At 43.4% G+C, this 14,444-nt stretch overlaps 1 protein-coding gene across 1 annotated transcript in view; it reads right to left on the bottom strand.

The window, feature by feature from the left end:
- DOCK1 (dedicator of cytokinesis 1) overlaps positions 1 to 14,444 on the bottom strand; it is a 569,919-nt gene that overhangs the window by 478,099 nt on the left and 77,376 nt on the right. The window contains exons 5-10 of the mRNA XM_023730055.1: positions 12,622 to 12,718; positions 9,892 to 10,040; positions 5,564 to 5,699; positions 4,508 to 4,665; positions 3,217 to 3,298; positions 2,602 to 2,737 (exon numbers count right to left, since the gene is read on the bottom strand). Coding sequence (XP_023585823.1) covers positions 2,602 to 2,737; positions 3,217 to 3,298; positions 4,508 to 4,665; positions 5,564 to 5,699; positions 9,892 to 10,040; positions 12,622 to 12,718 — 758 coding nt within the window. The remainder of the gene's footprint in view (positions 1 to 2,601; positions 2,738 to 3,216; positions 3,299 to 4,507; positions 4,666 to 5,563; positions 5,700 to 9,891; positions 10,041 to 12,621; positions 12,719 to 14,444) is intronic.

Below are 14,444 nucleotides of genomic sequence, written 5' to 3'. Positions count from 1 at the left end.
AGCAAGAAATGCAACCTCAATCTGAGCACCAATTTGTTGCAAAAAGTCTTAGTCCTGCCACTGTAAAGGACAACGTTTTCAGGCCAACCAACTCCAGCTTTCAAGGAGATGTTGGGGAATCACGTTCAGGTGTGTGGCCCTGAAGACTATGCCCCACTGCTCTCCAGCACGTGCCAAGGAACTTCTCTCCATGATCTGGACTTTGGGCCCCAAAATGTCCCTGTTGTAAAAGGAGGAATTGAGGGACATTAGGGAACACCCCAAAACTGACAGCCTAGTGTCTCTGGGTTCAGGTATACTGTGGTTGTTGTTAGGTACCATCGAGTCGATTTTCAACTCATAGCGACCATATGTGACAGAGGAGAACTGCCTCGTAGAGTTTTCTAGGCTGTAATCTTTACCGGAGCAGATCACCAGGTTTTTGTCCCACAGAGCCACTGGGTGGGTTTGAACCACCAACCTTTCGGCTAGCTACAGAACATGTAACCATCGCACCACCAGGGATCCTGCATTCAGGTATAAGGGCAAGGCAACCCAGCAAACAGATGGCATTCCATTATGCTGGGATGCATGCCTTCAGGAAGGGAGGTGGCATCAGGGTGAAAGTGAGGGGGGATCAGGGAGAGCAAAGACAGGAAAAAAGAAAGATAGTGCTGAGAAACACCCTACGGGGGATAGCGGACAGGTAGCCCATCCTGCTGGGGGGCCCTGCAGCAGTACAACCTTGCTCCCCAGGAACTGACACGAAACTTCGAGATGGCCAAGGTGCACACACCATTGAGTTCAGCAACTCCCCTTCTAGGGACTTATCCTCAGCAAACAGTCAGGTGGACACAAAGATTCAAGTTCAAGGATGTTCATCACGTACCTACTGTACCACAAAGCTGGAGACACTCGCCAGGCCCCAAAATAAAGGATTGTTGAAATAATGGCATGGCATACGTTGCAGCCATTCAAAATCCCATTTTTCAATAATAGACTGAAATGTTTGCAAAATAATGTTACATCTTCTTTAAAAAAAAGAAAAGATAAAAAGTACACAGTAGGATCTAATTTTGTTTTCAAAAATTATACACCACCAACACACGGAAAAAACGGAGAAATATACCAGAATACCACGAGGTCCTGCCGTAAGCCAAGTACTTCTATTTGACATATACCTTTCCATCTTTTCCATAATTTTTGCAATTTTATATCACTTTTACATTATGAAAAGATTTTTTAAAAAAGAAATGAGACATTATTTTTAATAGAGAACAAAGAACTGCGAGCTTAAAGGTCTATGAACACTTTGTTCATTTTGAAAAACCATGCTCTCTCAACACAGACATGCAGAACTCATCCTGGATAAAGCCTCGAAATTAAATTTGCATGTGGCAATTAAAGTTACATGCAGATGGGCAGAACAGGCTCCCAAAAAGTTGAATAATTTTCTCAGATATGAGAAGTGTCCCTTCATAACAAGAAAGAGAACATTAGGTTGGTGGATGAGGGAGTGAGTTGGTAGCACATACTACTAGCGGGTGGGGCCAGTGGTGGTTGAAACATACAAAATGAGCTCTGGTGGCACAGTTGTTAAGAGCTCAGCTGCTAACCACAAGGTAAGCAGTTTGAATCCACCAGCCACTCTTTGAAAACCCTATGGGGCAGTTCTACTCTGTCCTATAGGGTCACCATGAGTAGGAGTCGACTTCATGGCAAAGGGTTTGCTTTGTTTTTGTATATTGCTGTTATTATTGGCTGCTTATGAAATCATTTTTTTTAATGACGTGATATGGCTTGCAAAAGAATCTAGAATATTCACGAAGTCAGGTCTTGACTTAGAAACACAGTACAAATCTAAGCCCTAAGTTTCCTGGTAGCCAAGGCAATGAATGTCTTCATAGCTATTACTGTCTCAGACAATAATTATCTATCAGGTATCAAGAAACGTCTCTACATCCATAGCTACATAAATACCAAGAATCACAAAATGCACAAGAAAGAATATCACAGGGCTGGGTAATGAAACTCCCCCGCAACCACAAAATCGCAAGAGAAAACCATTCCCCAAAATTGTGAAAAATGAAAGTGACAATGGAAGAGGTGGACTAATTAGAACTTCCCAAGGGCACTTGTATCTTTCCTCAGTGGAGAGAACTGACCTCTCACTTTTCAGCGTTGTCACCGAAAAAGCACAGCACAGGTATGTCTTAAGATAACTGCATCTCATTCATGGTTTGCTCTCTTTCCACTTCTGCACTGCTTTGACCACGCTGCACACATTCCAAACCTGAGCCAATCACCAAGTCCATAAGCCCTGAAAACCTCCAGTGACTGGGGCTTCCCTGCAGGCTGAAAATGTGGGTCAGGGTCCCCCCAGGAGAAGACGGGATCAGCTTAAAACCAAATACACGATTCAAGTCTAGAACATGGGGACCGAAACATCCTGGAGCTGCACAGACTTGAGACCTCACGGAAAAGACCTTTATGGATTTTTTTCTCACCAACAGAAAAGCTTATAAATCAAAGCTGCCCACTGTCCAATATCCAATGGTGGCTCTTATTCAAAGTGAACTTGATGATCTCAAACTCTTAAGGAAAAGGAGAAAACTGGATTACCAGCCACTCCAAAAGGCCGCCGCAGTCCCGAGGTCAACTTCCTGGTGTTGTTGTCCCTCAGCTCCATACGCCCGACGCGGACGATCTGACAGACAAAACTGATTTTCTCCCTTTTCAGGTCTTTGCTTCCAAGGTCCTAGAAACATTAATTTCCATACAGTCTTTCAGAGAATCAGTATTCAGTGTGGTTTCAACTGCAACAGAAGATGAATTGAGACTCTCTGCTCCTACCACCTCTTAGCATTTTAATAAGTTATTCACATGACAAAAAAGAACCGAATAACAATATTTAATTAAGGTGAAGGGAACTTGAGATACGAGCTTAAGAGAGCTGCTGGGTGGTAAAAGGGTAAATCTTTGTCATGATGATTCTAAGGCTGGCTGAGGACTCAGAAGGTTTCGGGGAAGGCTCTATATTATTACTAAATTAACATTTATTACAGGAAACCTGAGGACCATGTGCTAGTGTGGTAAGCAGACAGGGAGGTCACTAAAATTAGTCACTAGAATGGTTGGTAGTTACACTGAGCATCAGTGGTGTTGTTGTTCCAACTCATAGTGACCCTTTGTCCTACAGAACAAAACACTGCCTGGTCCAATCAGTGGGGCACCTACCGTAAAAACAGCTCGCAAATTATGTAATCTGTCTATATCTTTAGGTAATCCTGAACTTGACCAGCGAACCAGGTAGTTTTCACTAAAAAAGAAAAAAAAAAAAAGGAAGAAATCAAAGCACTTTAATTTCCAAATACAACAGCTTATTGAATGTCCATCCACACTGACTTACAATTAATACTAGCGATGTCCACTGCTTATGAAAATACCAACAATATCACATAGAGCTACACTTTAGTTAACATACCATTTCCCACACAATGCTATATTGGAGGACTACACAGAACCCTTGGTTTTGATCTTGAATGCCGTGAGTTCGAATTGCAATGGAATTACCGCAGATGGCATTTCAAAGTTCATTATTTCAAAAGCATATTTGTTCTTTTAGAGTGACCACAGTATAAAATTCAACACAGTTACTGTTTATTTCAGAGCCTATAGCAAACCACACACAACGTAAAACTACTAATGGAACCCTACAACAAGAGGAAATAAAGTGCTCACGAGACGGGAAAGGGAAATTCACCCGTGTCCTCTCTTCCATCATATACTAAGTTTTCACATTGTAAACTTCTTTAAAATGAAGATATTGGAGTTTAAAACACACACACACACACACACACACACACACTTCACATATAATATAAATAATAATGTTTCCTTCCAGACAAAGAGAAAGGTCTATTGAGGGCCAAAGGCAAGAACCAGTAAGAAACTACACAGTAGAAATGGGAGGAATGGCAGAGATGGTTTTACAATGTTTTCATTCAACAAATAATAACTGAGGACTTTCACGTGGCAGGCCCTGTTTTAGGCACTGTATGCCAGTCAATCATCCTAGAGAAATAGCAGCAAGACAAAGGTCACAGAAATGACATTCACAAAGACCAAAAGTTCAAAAAACCAAGAATGAGAAATGAGTGATTTTGGGGGGTCTGGATATAAAACCCTATGAAGACAACATAGAAGACAAAGTACGACTTCGATCTTTAATTAGGTCTTTAAAATAGCAGAAGACTGTACCTGTGGCCAGTACAACTCCATAACCAACTATCCACACACACGCACAGGTAGGAGATGACTTGCCCCAACCTGGAACCCAAGCAACCTGTCATCACAACATCCAGGTACATCTCACAGTCTGCAAAGAGAGCCTCAGCCAGCTGCTCAGGGAGGTCTGCCCAGCTGATCGTCCCAAGAGTTCACCATAAGGGCAGGACGTTTGGGTGGTGCAGATGTCATTTTCTAACACTAACCAAGAGGAAAGACAGAGCCCCAAAACATCACCAACCTGATGAATTTGGATTCCACGGGGTCATAGAGAGACATGAGCACTTCAGCATCTTCTCCTATTTTACAAACCACGTTTTTGAGGTTGACAAACAAGGCAAAAGAAGGGGTGGCAGCAAACTTGGCTTGTCTGTTAATATCTATGTTCTGCTTTTGAGACTGTAATTGGGAAATAAAAGAGAAGGTCAATATTGGCAATACTCATCAGGAACGCTTGTTTTTTTTATCCCAGACACAATAAAAAAAGGTTTGCAACTAGTTGGCACAACACAGCAAAGCCATTCCTGCCGTCAGTTACTTGTACCGAGTTCATATTCTCAAGACATGTGAATGACCACCCACCTGAAAAAAAAAAAAAATACCACCCTGTGCAATGTTCACACCCCTTAACAGTTCATACTGAATCTTTTCTTCAAAGATATAAACTTACCAGTGTCCGGTCAATGAATCAGAATGGTAATTATCTACTTATATGTGTAGTTACTTGTTTAACATTGGTTGGTCCATTGAACTAAACACTTAAAGAGGAGATCTCTGTCTTATTCATTATGTCCTCAGTACCTCGCACACAGTAGCTACTCAATAACTCCTTGTTGAATGAATGGATGACTCAATCAGTCGATCCATTTCTGACTAAATACTACATACGAAATATCATTAAAGTCCATGGAAGATGAAGTAGATCAGTAAGACCTGTGTTTCCTACCCTCACCGAGCTTACAATATGTCACCGCCCACCCCTAGCCAAGAGGACATGAAGAATCCAGTATTGTTTCCCACTGATAGGCGAGAAGACAAAGTCAATGGCCTCCTAGGAAGAAGAACAATGCCATACACACCCCTCTCAAGTGATGAAATCCTTTCATGTCATCAACAAGTTCTGCCCCTGGGCTTCACTCGAAATATCATCATATGAAACATACCATGTAGCTGTTCTTTGCGGGTCCTTTTGTAGTGCAAATTCTGGACATCCTTTATATTTTACCAGTGCTGCAAACTCTTACTGAGAAAAAGTACTCCAAATATACCTGGTCGTATTACAGAGAGTTGGACTTACCTTCTCTTCTTGTAATCTTTCTTCCACTTGCTTAGAAGCTATTTCGTGAGCTCTGAAGAGACTGATTGTGCTGGTTAGCTCTGGATCCAAAATGTTGCCATCTTCATCCCTCACCACCAGGTCCAAATCAAGAATTCTAAAACAAGAAGGATTCAATAGTTCATGGACACAAACCAAGGAGTTTCAATTCTCGAGCCCAATTCAGTTGCCGAGCAGATGAAAATTTCACAGAAATTCAGGGTCATTCACAACTATCCGGGAACATAACTCTGTGCGGTCACTTCTTTAACTCAAAATGTGTCCCCTTAAGGGAGGTACGATTTCCTCAATTTTTACTTCAATTGCAGTAGAGACTTTTTCTTCCAGTGATAAATTTTACAGAGCTACAAAGCCCCACTGAAATACATTACTAATTATTATGTAAAATATGGGCAGTAAAGCACACTGTTTCTATATACTATGTATATACAGATAGTCAGGTATTTGTGCACGCACATACATTTTCCTAGGACTGAACACATAAAGCTGGCGGTTTTGGTTGTTATCACTGGACTGGGGAGGGAAAGGAAGCTGGAGCAGGAACACAATCACTTCTCTCTTTACTCACCACTGTCTCTAGAAGGTTCCACCACACTGCTTTCCTCCAACTTAGAGTCAGCTCTTGTCTCTAAATTAGCTCCTCAGAAGATTTTCAATAAAGATGTTCTATTGTGCTTGACATCAGGCTCATGGAAGTTACATACAATAGTTGTGACCAACTTCCTGGCCAGGGGGCTAAATGTAGTAGCCAACTGTCAAGGATTGAATTGTGTCCCCTAAAAATGTGTGTCCACTTGGCTAGGTCATGATTCCTAGTATTGTGTGATTGTACGCCATTCTGTCACCTGATATGATTTTCATATGTGTTGTAAACCCTACCTCTATGATGTTAATGAGACAAGACTCAATTTACAAGATGAGGTTGTATCTTAAGTCAATCTCTTTTGAGATATAAAAGAGAGAAGTGAGCAGAGAGACAGGGGCACCTCATACCACCCAGAAACAAGAGCCAGGAGAATAGCGCATCCTTTGGACCTGGGGTCCCTGCACTGAGAAGCTCCTCAACCAGGGAAGACTGATGACAAGGACCTCCCCACAGAGCAGACAGAAAGAGAAAGCCTTCCCCTGAAGCTGGCACCCTGAATTCGGACTTCTAGCCTCCTAGACTGTGAGAGAATACATTTCTCTTTGTTAAAGCCATGCAGTTGTAGTATTTCTGTTATAGTAGCACTAGATAACTAAGACACCAACGTAAAACATAAGCAACATCTGGCTAATAAATTTCTTCAGCCTATATCCAGAATTATTTTTGGGCAACATTCTCTCCAATTCTCCAAATCCAACTAAACTGTCTGGTGATTTTTACTATAGTTTTTACTTAAAGAATAAACAAAGGCAATTGTATGAAGAAAGAAATGAAGAGCTGTGCTATAGTGTTTTTTGCTGGTTTTCTTTTTAATAAGACATGCAGATCATAGGGCAGGAAATTAACCATAGATGGCTCCTATCCTGGCTTTGGAATCTTATTTTTGTTAACCATCTAACAAGGGAAGTGTCTTTTGAAAGAAAGATAAATTTCACTTACAGAATGTCTCTATCAGTTACAATTTAGAGGGAAGTTAAATTATCGATAAACACTCCAATCAGACAAACTAACCTTAGAATCCTCTTCTTCCTGAGACCAGAGACAGACCTTGCAGCGAGATACAAAACCTAGTAACGGGTCAACGTTTCGTTTTGGGGGCTATGCTGAACCACTGCACCATTTGGAAGGCAATGTTTAAAAATCACGTTTTTTTCGTTTAGTATCTATTGAGCAAATTCCACTGATGCTGAAGGAGGATCCACTAGCTTGGCAGCAGGTGAGGGTAAACAGGCTTTTAAAGAAACAGAAGCTTTTCACGCTGTGTGAAAACAACCTCAGGGGTTGCAATGTTTGTGGGTTGCCTCAGGACCAAAAGAAAGAGGCATTAAACAACAATCTTTTAAGCTCTCATTAGCTGTCTTTATAACATGTTTCACTGATGAGGCAAAGACCCTTCCCTCCCAAACATTACTGCTTATTTCTGCCCTGAACAGTCTCCTGGAGGGAGTCAGCGCTGGTGTGGGCGGGGCCAGTGGTGGTTGGAGTGGGATCAGAACTGGTGTGGGTGGGGTCACAGCTGGTGTGGGCAGGGTCAGTGCAGGTGTGGGTGGGGACAGTGCGGGTGCGGGCCGGGCAGTGCGGGTGGTGGCCAGGTCAGTGAGGGTGCAGGCGAGGTCAGTGCTCCTGGAGGTGGGATCAGTGCCGGTGCGGGTGGGGTCAGTGCCCGTGCGGGCGAGGTCACAGCTGGTGTGGGTGAGGTCGGTGCTTGGCGGGGTTCATTCAGTGCTGGGGTGGGCGGAGCTACAATGCACCTGGCTTTGTGCATTTTTCTAGAGGGATGGTTCATGACCTTCGCCACATTCTCAAATGGCTCTCATAACCCTCCATCCCCAGGGAAAAAAAACAGGCAAGAACACCTAAATGACAGATGAGCAAAGGCACAAAACACCTTATTAAATCCACCCATCTTACAGTCAAACCTGCAACACTGTGATTTGATTTTGTACTGTTTCGTTTTCTCAAGCAAGGACTAGAAAGACACTGACAAAGCATTAGTCTTTAGAGAGGTTATTGCATTAGTCTTGAGATCCTCTGACAAAACCTGTCTTATTAAGGACTGCACTTCCTATCAAAGTAGTAAACTACGTTTGGAAACACTTCCCTTCTTAAACGAGATTGTTCCAAGACGTAATGTATTTATGTAGCTTCCTGCAGCAGGTGGTCCCTGAACATAAGTTCAAAATACAATCCTCCAACAGAAAATAAAATCAAAGCTCCAAAAGGTTGGCTTTTTAAGCAGGTGGTCTTGAAATGGGTTTCACTGTAGCAATATCTAATACCAAATACACAGAAGTCTCTGGCTTTCCAGAAAAAGAAAAAAAAACTTTCTTGTAGCATTTCTAATCCATACTTCTTACGAAGAGTCGTACTTAAGACATGTCACGTGAAAATATGAATTAGCAGAAAACAAAAGTCTGACTCTCATTTTCCATCAGGTTTACATCCCGTCTCTGGGCTCCATGTGCCGATGTGTAAAGGAGGGGATGGACTAAATCAGAAGTTTTCCAATCCACTGTCTGACATAATCCAATACATTTTTAAAAACTGAGATTTCCAACCAGCATCCCAGACAAACCGAATCAGAATCTTAAGGCATGGCACCCACGATTCTGCATTTTGAAGGCTCTCCAAGTGATTCAGATACAGACTGGTATGTGGGAACCTTGTGACCGAGGAATTTTAAGTGTTCTTGCAGCTCTGACATTATATGAACAACCAAACAGTTATCAGGCAGAATTAGGGTCAGAGAAGCTGCTTTCCCTTCAGTGTCAGAAAACATGTGGCACACTGCAATGCACAGTTCTGTGGGGGAGTGAGCATGCCATCATGAAAGGCATTCAAGCAGAGCTGGGGGGGCACCTGCCACAGAGGTCCTGTAGAGGGGAGCTTTTATATGAGATATACAAAGCAATTATTCGGTGTTTATCTGCAACTCAAATTTAACTGGGCTATATTTCTGTTTGGAGTTCCTGGGTGGTGCAGCTAACCGAAAGGTTGGAGGTTTGAGTCTACCCAGAGGCACCATGGAAGAAAGGCCTGGCAATCTACTTGTGAAAAATCAGCCATTGAAAACCCTACAGATTACAGTTCTACTCTGACACACGTGGGGTCGGCATGAGTTGGAGTCGACTCCGCGACAACTGGTTTTCGGTGTATTTTTGTTTGTGAAAACTGGTAGACATAACCTGGTCACAAATTGTAAGGAGATGATTTCTAATGTTCCCTCCAACTCTAAGAATGTAGGACTCTACAGAAAGAAAATCAATGCTTATTATTGTACAAGGTACCTCCACGTTGGGACTAGAAGTCCAATACTGTGACCCCAAGGTAAAAATTCCTCACTGGGGGGAATCAGTGTGGACCTCCTCGGGCCAGTAAAAAAGACAAGCTTCCCAGGCCCTAGCTTCTTCACTCCATCCCTTGAAGGGTGAGGAGCAGAAATTTCAACAATGAATTTGGAACCTCTCCTGATTTTCAGAACCCACTAGAAAATACCTCATCCTTCTAAAAACGAAAAGCAAGCCATTATTTTGATGTCAGAAATTTTTTTATAATAAAATATGATTTTGGCCTCGTCAAGGGTCATGGTGATATTATTACATCAGATAATTTAAGCATGAAATCATCTTTCAAACAAACAAACCTGTTTCCATAATCAATTTTGGCAGTGATCTTCTTCTTCAGTTCTTTGAGCTCATCCTGGGGCAGAGTTCCAGAAAGAATCTGCGACCTCCATTCAATAAGGTCATAGATCATGTTCCGCACACTTTGAAACATCTCCCTATTATCTTGCTATACAGGGAAAAAAGAAGGAAGAAAGAAAAAAAAACCAATTGTCAAGATATGAGTGTAAAGCAGCCCTGTAGAGAATGTCAAATAATATGATGTAGATAGATTTTTCTTTTCAAATACACATGTAGTTTATGCTTTATATCATGGGATTTAATTAACGTCAAATTGACAGATGTTTTTGGCATGAAACTGGAAAATGTTATATGGGATTTGGGTCCAATGAAACACTAAAAAGTCAAAAGGATAAAAAGTAATGTGTAACACCAACGTGCCATCCAATATGCCAGAGCAGGTACCACTAAGCCAAGAAGTTGACCACAGCAGGAGGCAACTTCAAACCTCAAAGTCCACCCCATGAGCTTCCCGCATCCGGCTCAAGATGGGCAAGCCTTAAAGTACCTTCGAATATTCTGAGCCTAAAGACCTGAATCCCACCCCTTGCCTACCGTCTACCCTGTGCCCTGGGTCATTCTCCGCACACTGTGCCGCTGAGCTCCTAGGCCTTGCCTTCAGCTGAGCTATGAAGACAAAGGCCCCAGGGGGCTTCCCGGTACACGTGTCAATACAGCACAGAGACACTTCTGCCAGAATCCGAATCTCCCTCTGCAAGCTCTGGGCTCCCTCATGCCAAAGGAAACGCAAGTAAGACACAAAATCCACACTTCTTATCATCATCTACGTACGGTGATGGGATTGATGGACGAAGAAAAGCAACCATTTTGCAATTGCAAGAGTACCAATCCATCAAGTAGACTGGGGTTATTTTTTCTTTCCATGGAAAGAAGTCTAGGTGGAACTTAATTTGATAAATTCTTAACATCATAATCCCTTTAAAAGATTAAAGTGTGCTCATTGCTGCTTTTTAAAATAACTAAATACCTGAGGAGTCCCCAGTGGTACATGCAATTAACTGCACGGTTCCTAACCAAAAGGGTGGTGGTTCAAAACCATCCAGAGGCACCTCAGAAGAAAGGCCTGGCAATCTGCTTCTGAAAGGTCATGGCCATGAAAACCTGATAAGGCAGTTCTAGTCTGCACCCATGAGGTCACCATGAGTCAGAACTGACTCATAACCAACTGGTTTGGTTTTTGGTCTGTACATCAGAACCCCTCTCCCATTCCACTACTTCTAGTATTTGACCATCCCAAGATCCCACCTACCCACCATGTAATACCCTAACAGGCTGTTTCATATCCCATAAGCTATGCTTCATAATATTACACTAATTTTAACTTTGTAAATGAAAAGGAAACTAAATGGTCAAAATGAATGATTTTTTTCCAAAATTATGTTCATTTCCCTCTTACTAATTATCCTTGTCCATTTTCCTGAAGCCACATCAAACATCCAATATCCTTTAAATCTTGCCCATTTGTCTACAACCACAGGGCAGAGCAAAAAAATACACAGAAAACTATGAAAAGATTCTGCCTTGGCTTTGCACAAATCACACGGTGTAAGTCCATAAGAGGGAAGTGAGGTTTTTAAAAGGAAACCAACGTGATCATCAGGAATCTGCATTCCAGACTCAGATGGCTACAGCCAGGTCCACTGACTTATTAGTCAGCATCGACTCCTGTTTGTTTTGCTGCCATATTTTTGTTTAAAAAACTGCTAAGTTGAACATGAAACACTGACTACAAAATTGCTCAGATTTACGCAAAACATTCATGGCTAACTTTATGCTTTTAGGTTTTTCAGTACGTTTGATGAACCATTACTGCAACCGCTTATTACTGCGCATTTATAGGAAACCACTGTATAATCAGAAACAACAGGCTGCCCAGCCAGCAGCTGTGGGACTGTAGGACGCCTTCTCTGCTCCCAAGAAACTGACACACTGACTTCCTTCCAGAGCTCTCGCTCTGTGCCGGATACATTAGCATATGAGAAATCAATACTCTGAATAGAAACAGAGGCTTAACAAAAGGTAATCTTCTGCAAATATAAATTTATGTGAACAGAAATGCCCTGTGGGAATACGAAATGGAAGATGTCGGGGCCTCAACCTCTCCGCATTAATAAGACTCCTTCCATGGTTGGGGGAACCGGACAGTGGCCCACGACGCTGGAATGTAAAATACCTCCTGCCAAGGTTGCAAACATGGTAAAATGGAGAAGATGATGCCTTTTTCCCAAATGATAAGAAGCATTACCTACAGCCGGACAATCACAAAAATAATAATAATAACCCTCTACTGCGTCTATCAAAGTGCAACTATTATGGTTTCAAAGCAGATTTTACTCTTCATGATCAAAACGTAAAATGTGACATTAGAGCAATACGATCGCCTACTTTACAACATGAGGAAAGGCGAATTCTGTGGCTCCTTTCTTTACAGTTCACTCTATTACAGTGAGCACAGCTGCCCCACCTCAAAAAAAAAAAACCGCAGAAAGCAGGTCAAAGGGCACATGGCCCCAACGGTGGACAAGTGAATGGGCCACGGTGCTTTCTTTGCCCTTTCTGAGTTAAGACCCCATCTCTCTGAGGTTCCTGGGGAAAGGAAACACATCCTGCAAGGTTCAAAGAGACCGCCGTCTATGTGTCGGCTTCCAGTCAGAATCCCGCTTTCTCACCACGTAGAGCTGCCTCCAGATGGTGGACCACTCCCGGAGTGTCGTGGTGACTTCCTGGATGAGTGGGAGGTCACTTGGAATGACCGTTTCATGTTGCCTGGGATGGAGAGAAGGAAGAACATCTCAGTCCACGGCGGCATGAACCACTGAGGCCTGTGCCTTGTAAATTCCCAATCAGGGCCACCGAGTTCGGGATTTAGGCAAACAGAAAGAAAAGCTAAAAATAGGACGATGTTCACACAGATAAGCACATACATCAAAGAACGATGAGTAGTATTTGTATGAAAAAAAAAAAAAAAACCAAACCCGTTGCCATCGAGCCAATTCTGACTCATAGTGACCCTACAGGACAGAGAAAAACTGCCCCATAGGGTTTCCAAGGAGCGGCTGGTGGATCTGAGCTGCCAATCTTTTGGTTAGCAGCCAAGCTCTTAACCACAGCGCCCCCAGGGCTCCAGTGTTTGCACAGATTTGAGAATGTTCATACATGACCCTGCATGTAAGCCTTCCCCTCACATGTCAAGGTTAGATAAAAGAGGTGAACCAGATCATATGCAAGTCCCCCGAAGGTCAGGGTTTGGGAAGTAGTCATAATGTGTGTGCCCATCTCTCTTACAGACGCCATAAATTACAACCAGCCTGCTGGCATTAAAATGCAAGTTTGGGTCAAGAGTATTCTTACATTTCCATCATGCACAATAGTCATTATGTGATAAAACGTGACAAAGTCATCCTCGGTGAAATATCAGAGGTTACGGCTTTCAGAGGTCCACAGGTACCCTCTCCGATCCCAAGTATGATTATCTGCTTACCCTTTTCGCCACCACAAAAAGGGAGCCCTTGACTGATGCTTGGGGTCAGGATCTTCACTAAACAGGACTCAGAAAGTTTGGGGCGGGGGCAGAGATTCAGTTTGTGGCTTGTGAAGTTAGGGCGCCTGTGTGTCCTGACTCCAACCAGCATGGAATGTCCAGGGACACGGATTAGGTGTCACCTACGTGCTTTATTTGCATGAGGCCTGGACCAGTGGGAAAGACACTGGCCGTGGCTCACACCTGGGCTTCAGACCTACAGGGACCTATGAATAGTAGGGGGCCCCAAAGGACAAAACAACCGAGTCCCGAGGAGAAAGCCAGTTTCCATGGAAAGTTCTAGCAGCATGTGCCACCCTGAGCAGCAGGGATCAGGCATCTAAGGGGGCTTGCCCCCAAGATCATGCTCAGGTGCGACTCCCTCAGTGTTTATGAAGGGATGTGACTGTTAACACAGCCCTGCCAAGTCTGTCCCCAGGTCTCCCTGTAAGGATATTGGTGGAGATGTTGTGCCTTACGCTATCAATGTCACCCTCACAAAGCCTCTGGGGAGAAGTTTCTCTCAGCTCACAGCATGAACCCATCTCATCAACCGGCTGTCTCCACCTTGCAGATCCCGAGTCTCCTGCTGCTTACACTGGCCTCTTCACGCTGCCTACTAGAAGGGATGCAGCTCGGTTAGCACCCAACTCTCATCAAGCGGGTAGCGGCCTTGCTCCCTGAGCGACATCCTGGCCTCGGCTGTGGTTCCTTCTTACCTTCCTCTCTCTTGCTAGGCCCGACCTGTCCCTGGGACTAACGTGCGAACCAGCTCTGAAGCATCTGATCTCGCTGTATTGTGTTATCTTTGTAACCACCTTGCCACCTGCCGGGATATCAGCAATATATCCACCCAGCAGATGCCTGCCTCGTTGATAAGACCAAGGGAAAGAACGCCAGGCAGAGTAGCTGCAAGAGGGCACAGGACACAGTGGATGCTCAGCCAATGGCGGTGACTATTTTCACTAACCA

The sequence above is a fragment of the Trichechus manatus genome, unplaced genomic scaffold, assembly GCF_000243295.1.
Source record: "Trichechus manatus latirostris isolate Lorelei unplaced genomic scaffold, TriManLat1.0 scaffold00031, whole genome shotgun sequence".
In the NCBI taxonomy this organism is placed as follows: Eukaryota; Metazoa; Chordata; class Mammalia; order Sirenia; family Trichechidae; genus Trichechus; species Trichechus manatus.
The sequence above is the reverse complement of the archived record's forward strand: the minus strand, read 5'-3'. Positions and strand labels throughout refer to the sequence as shown.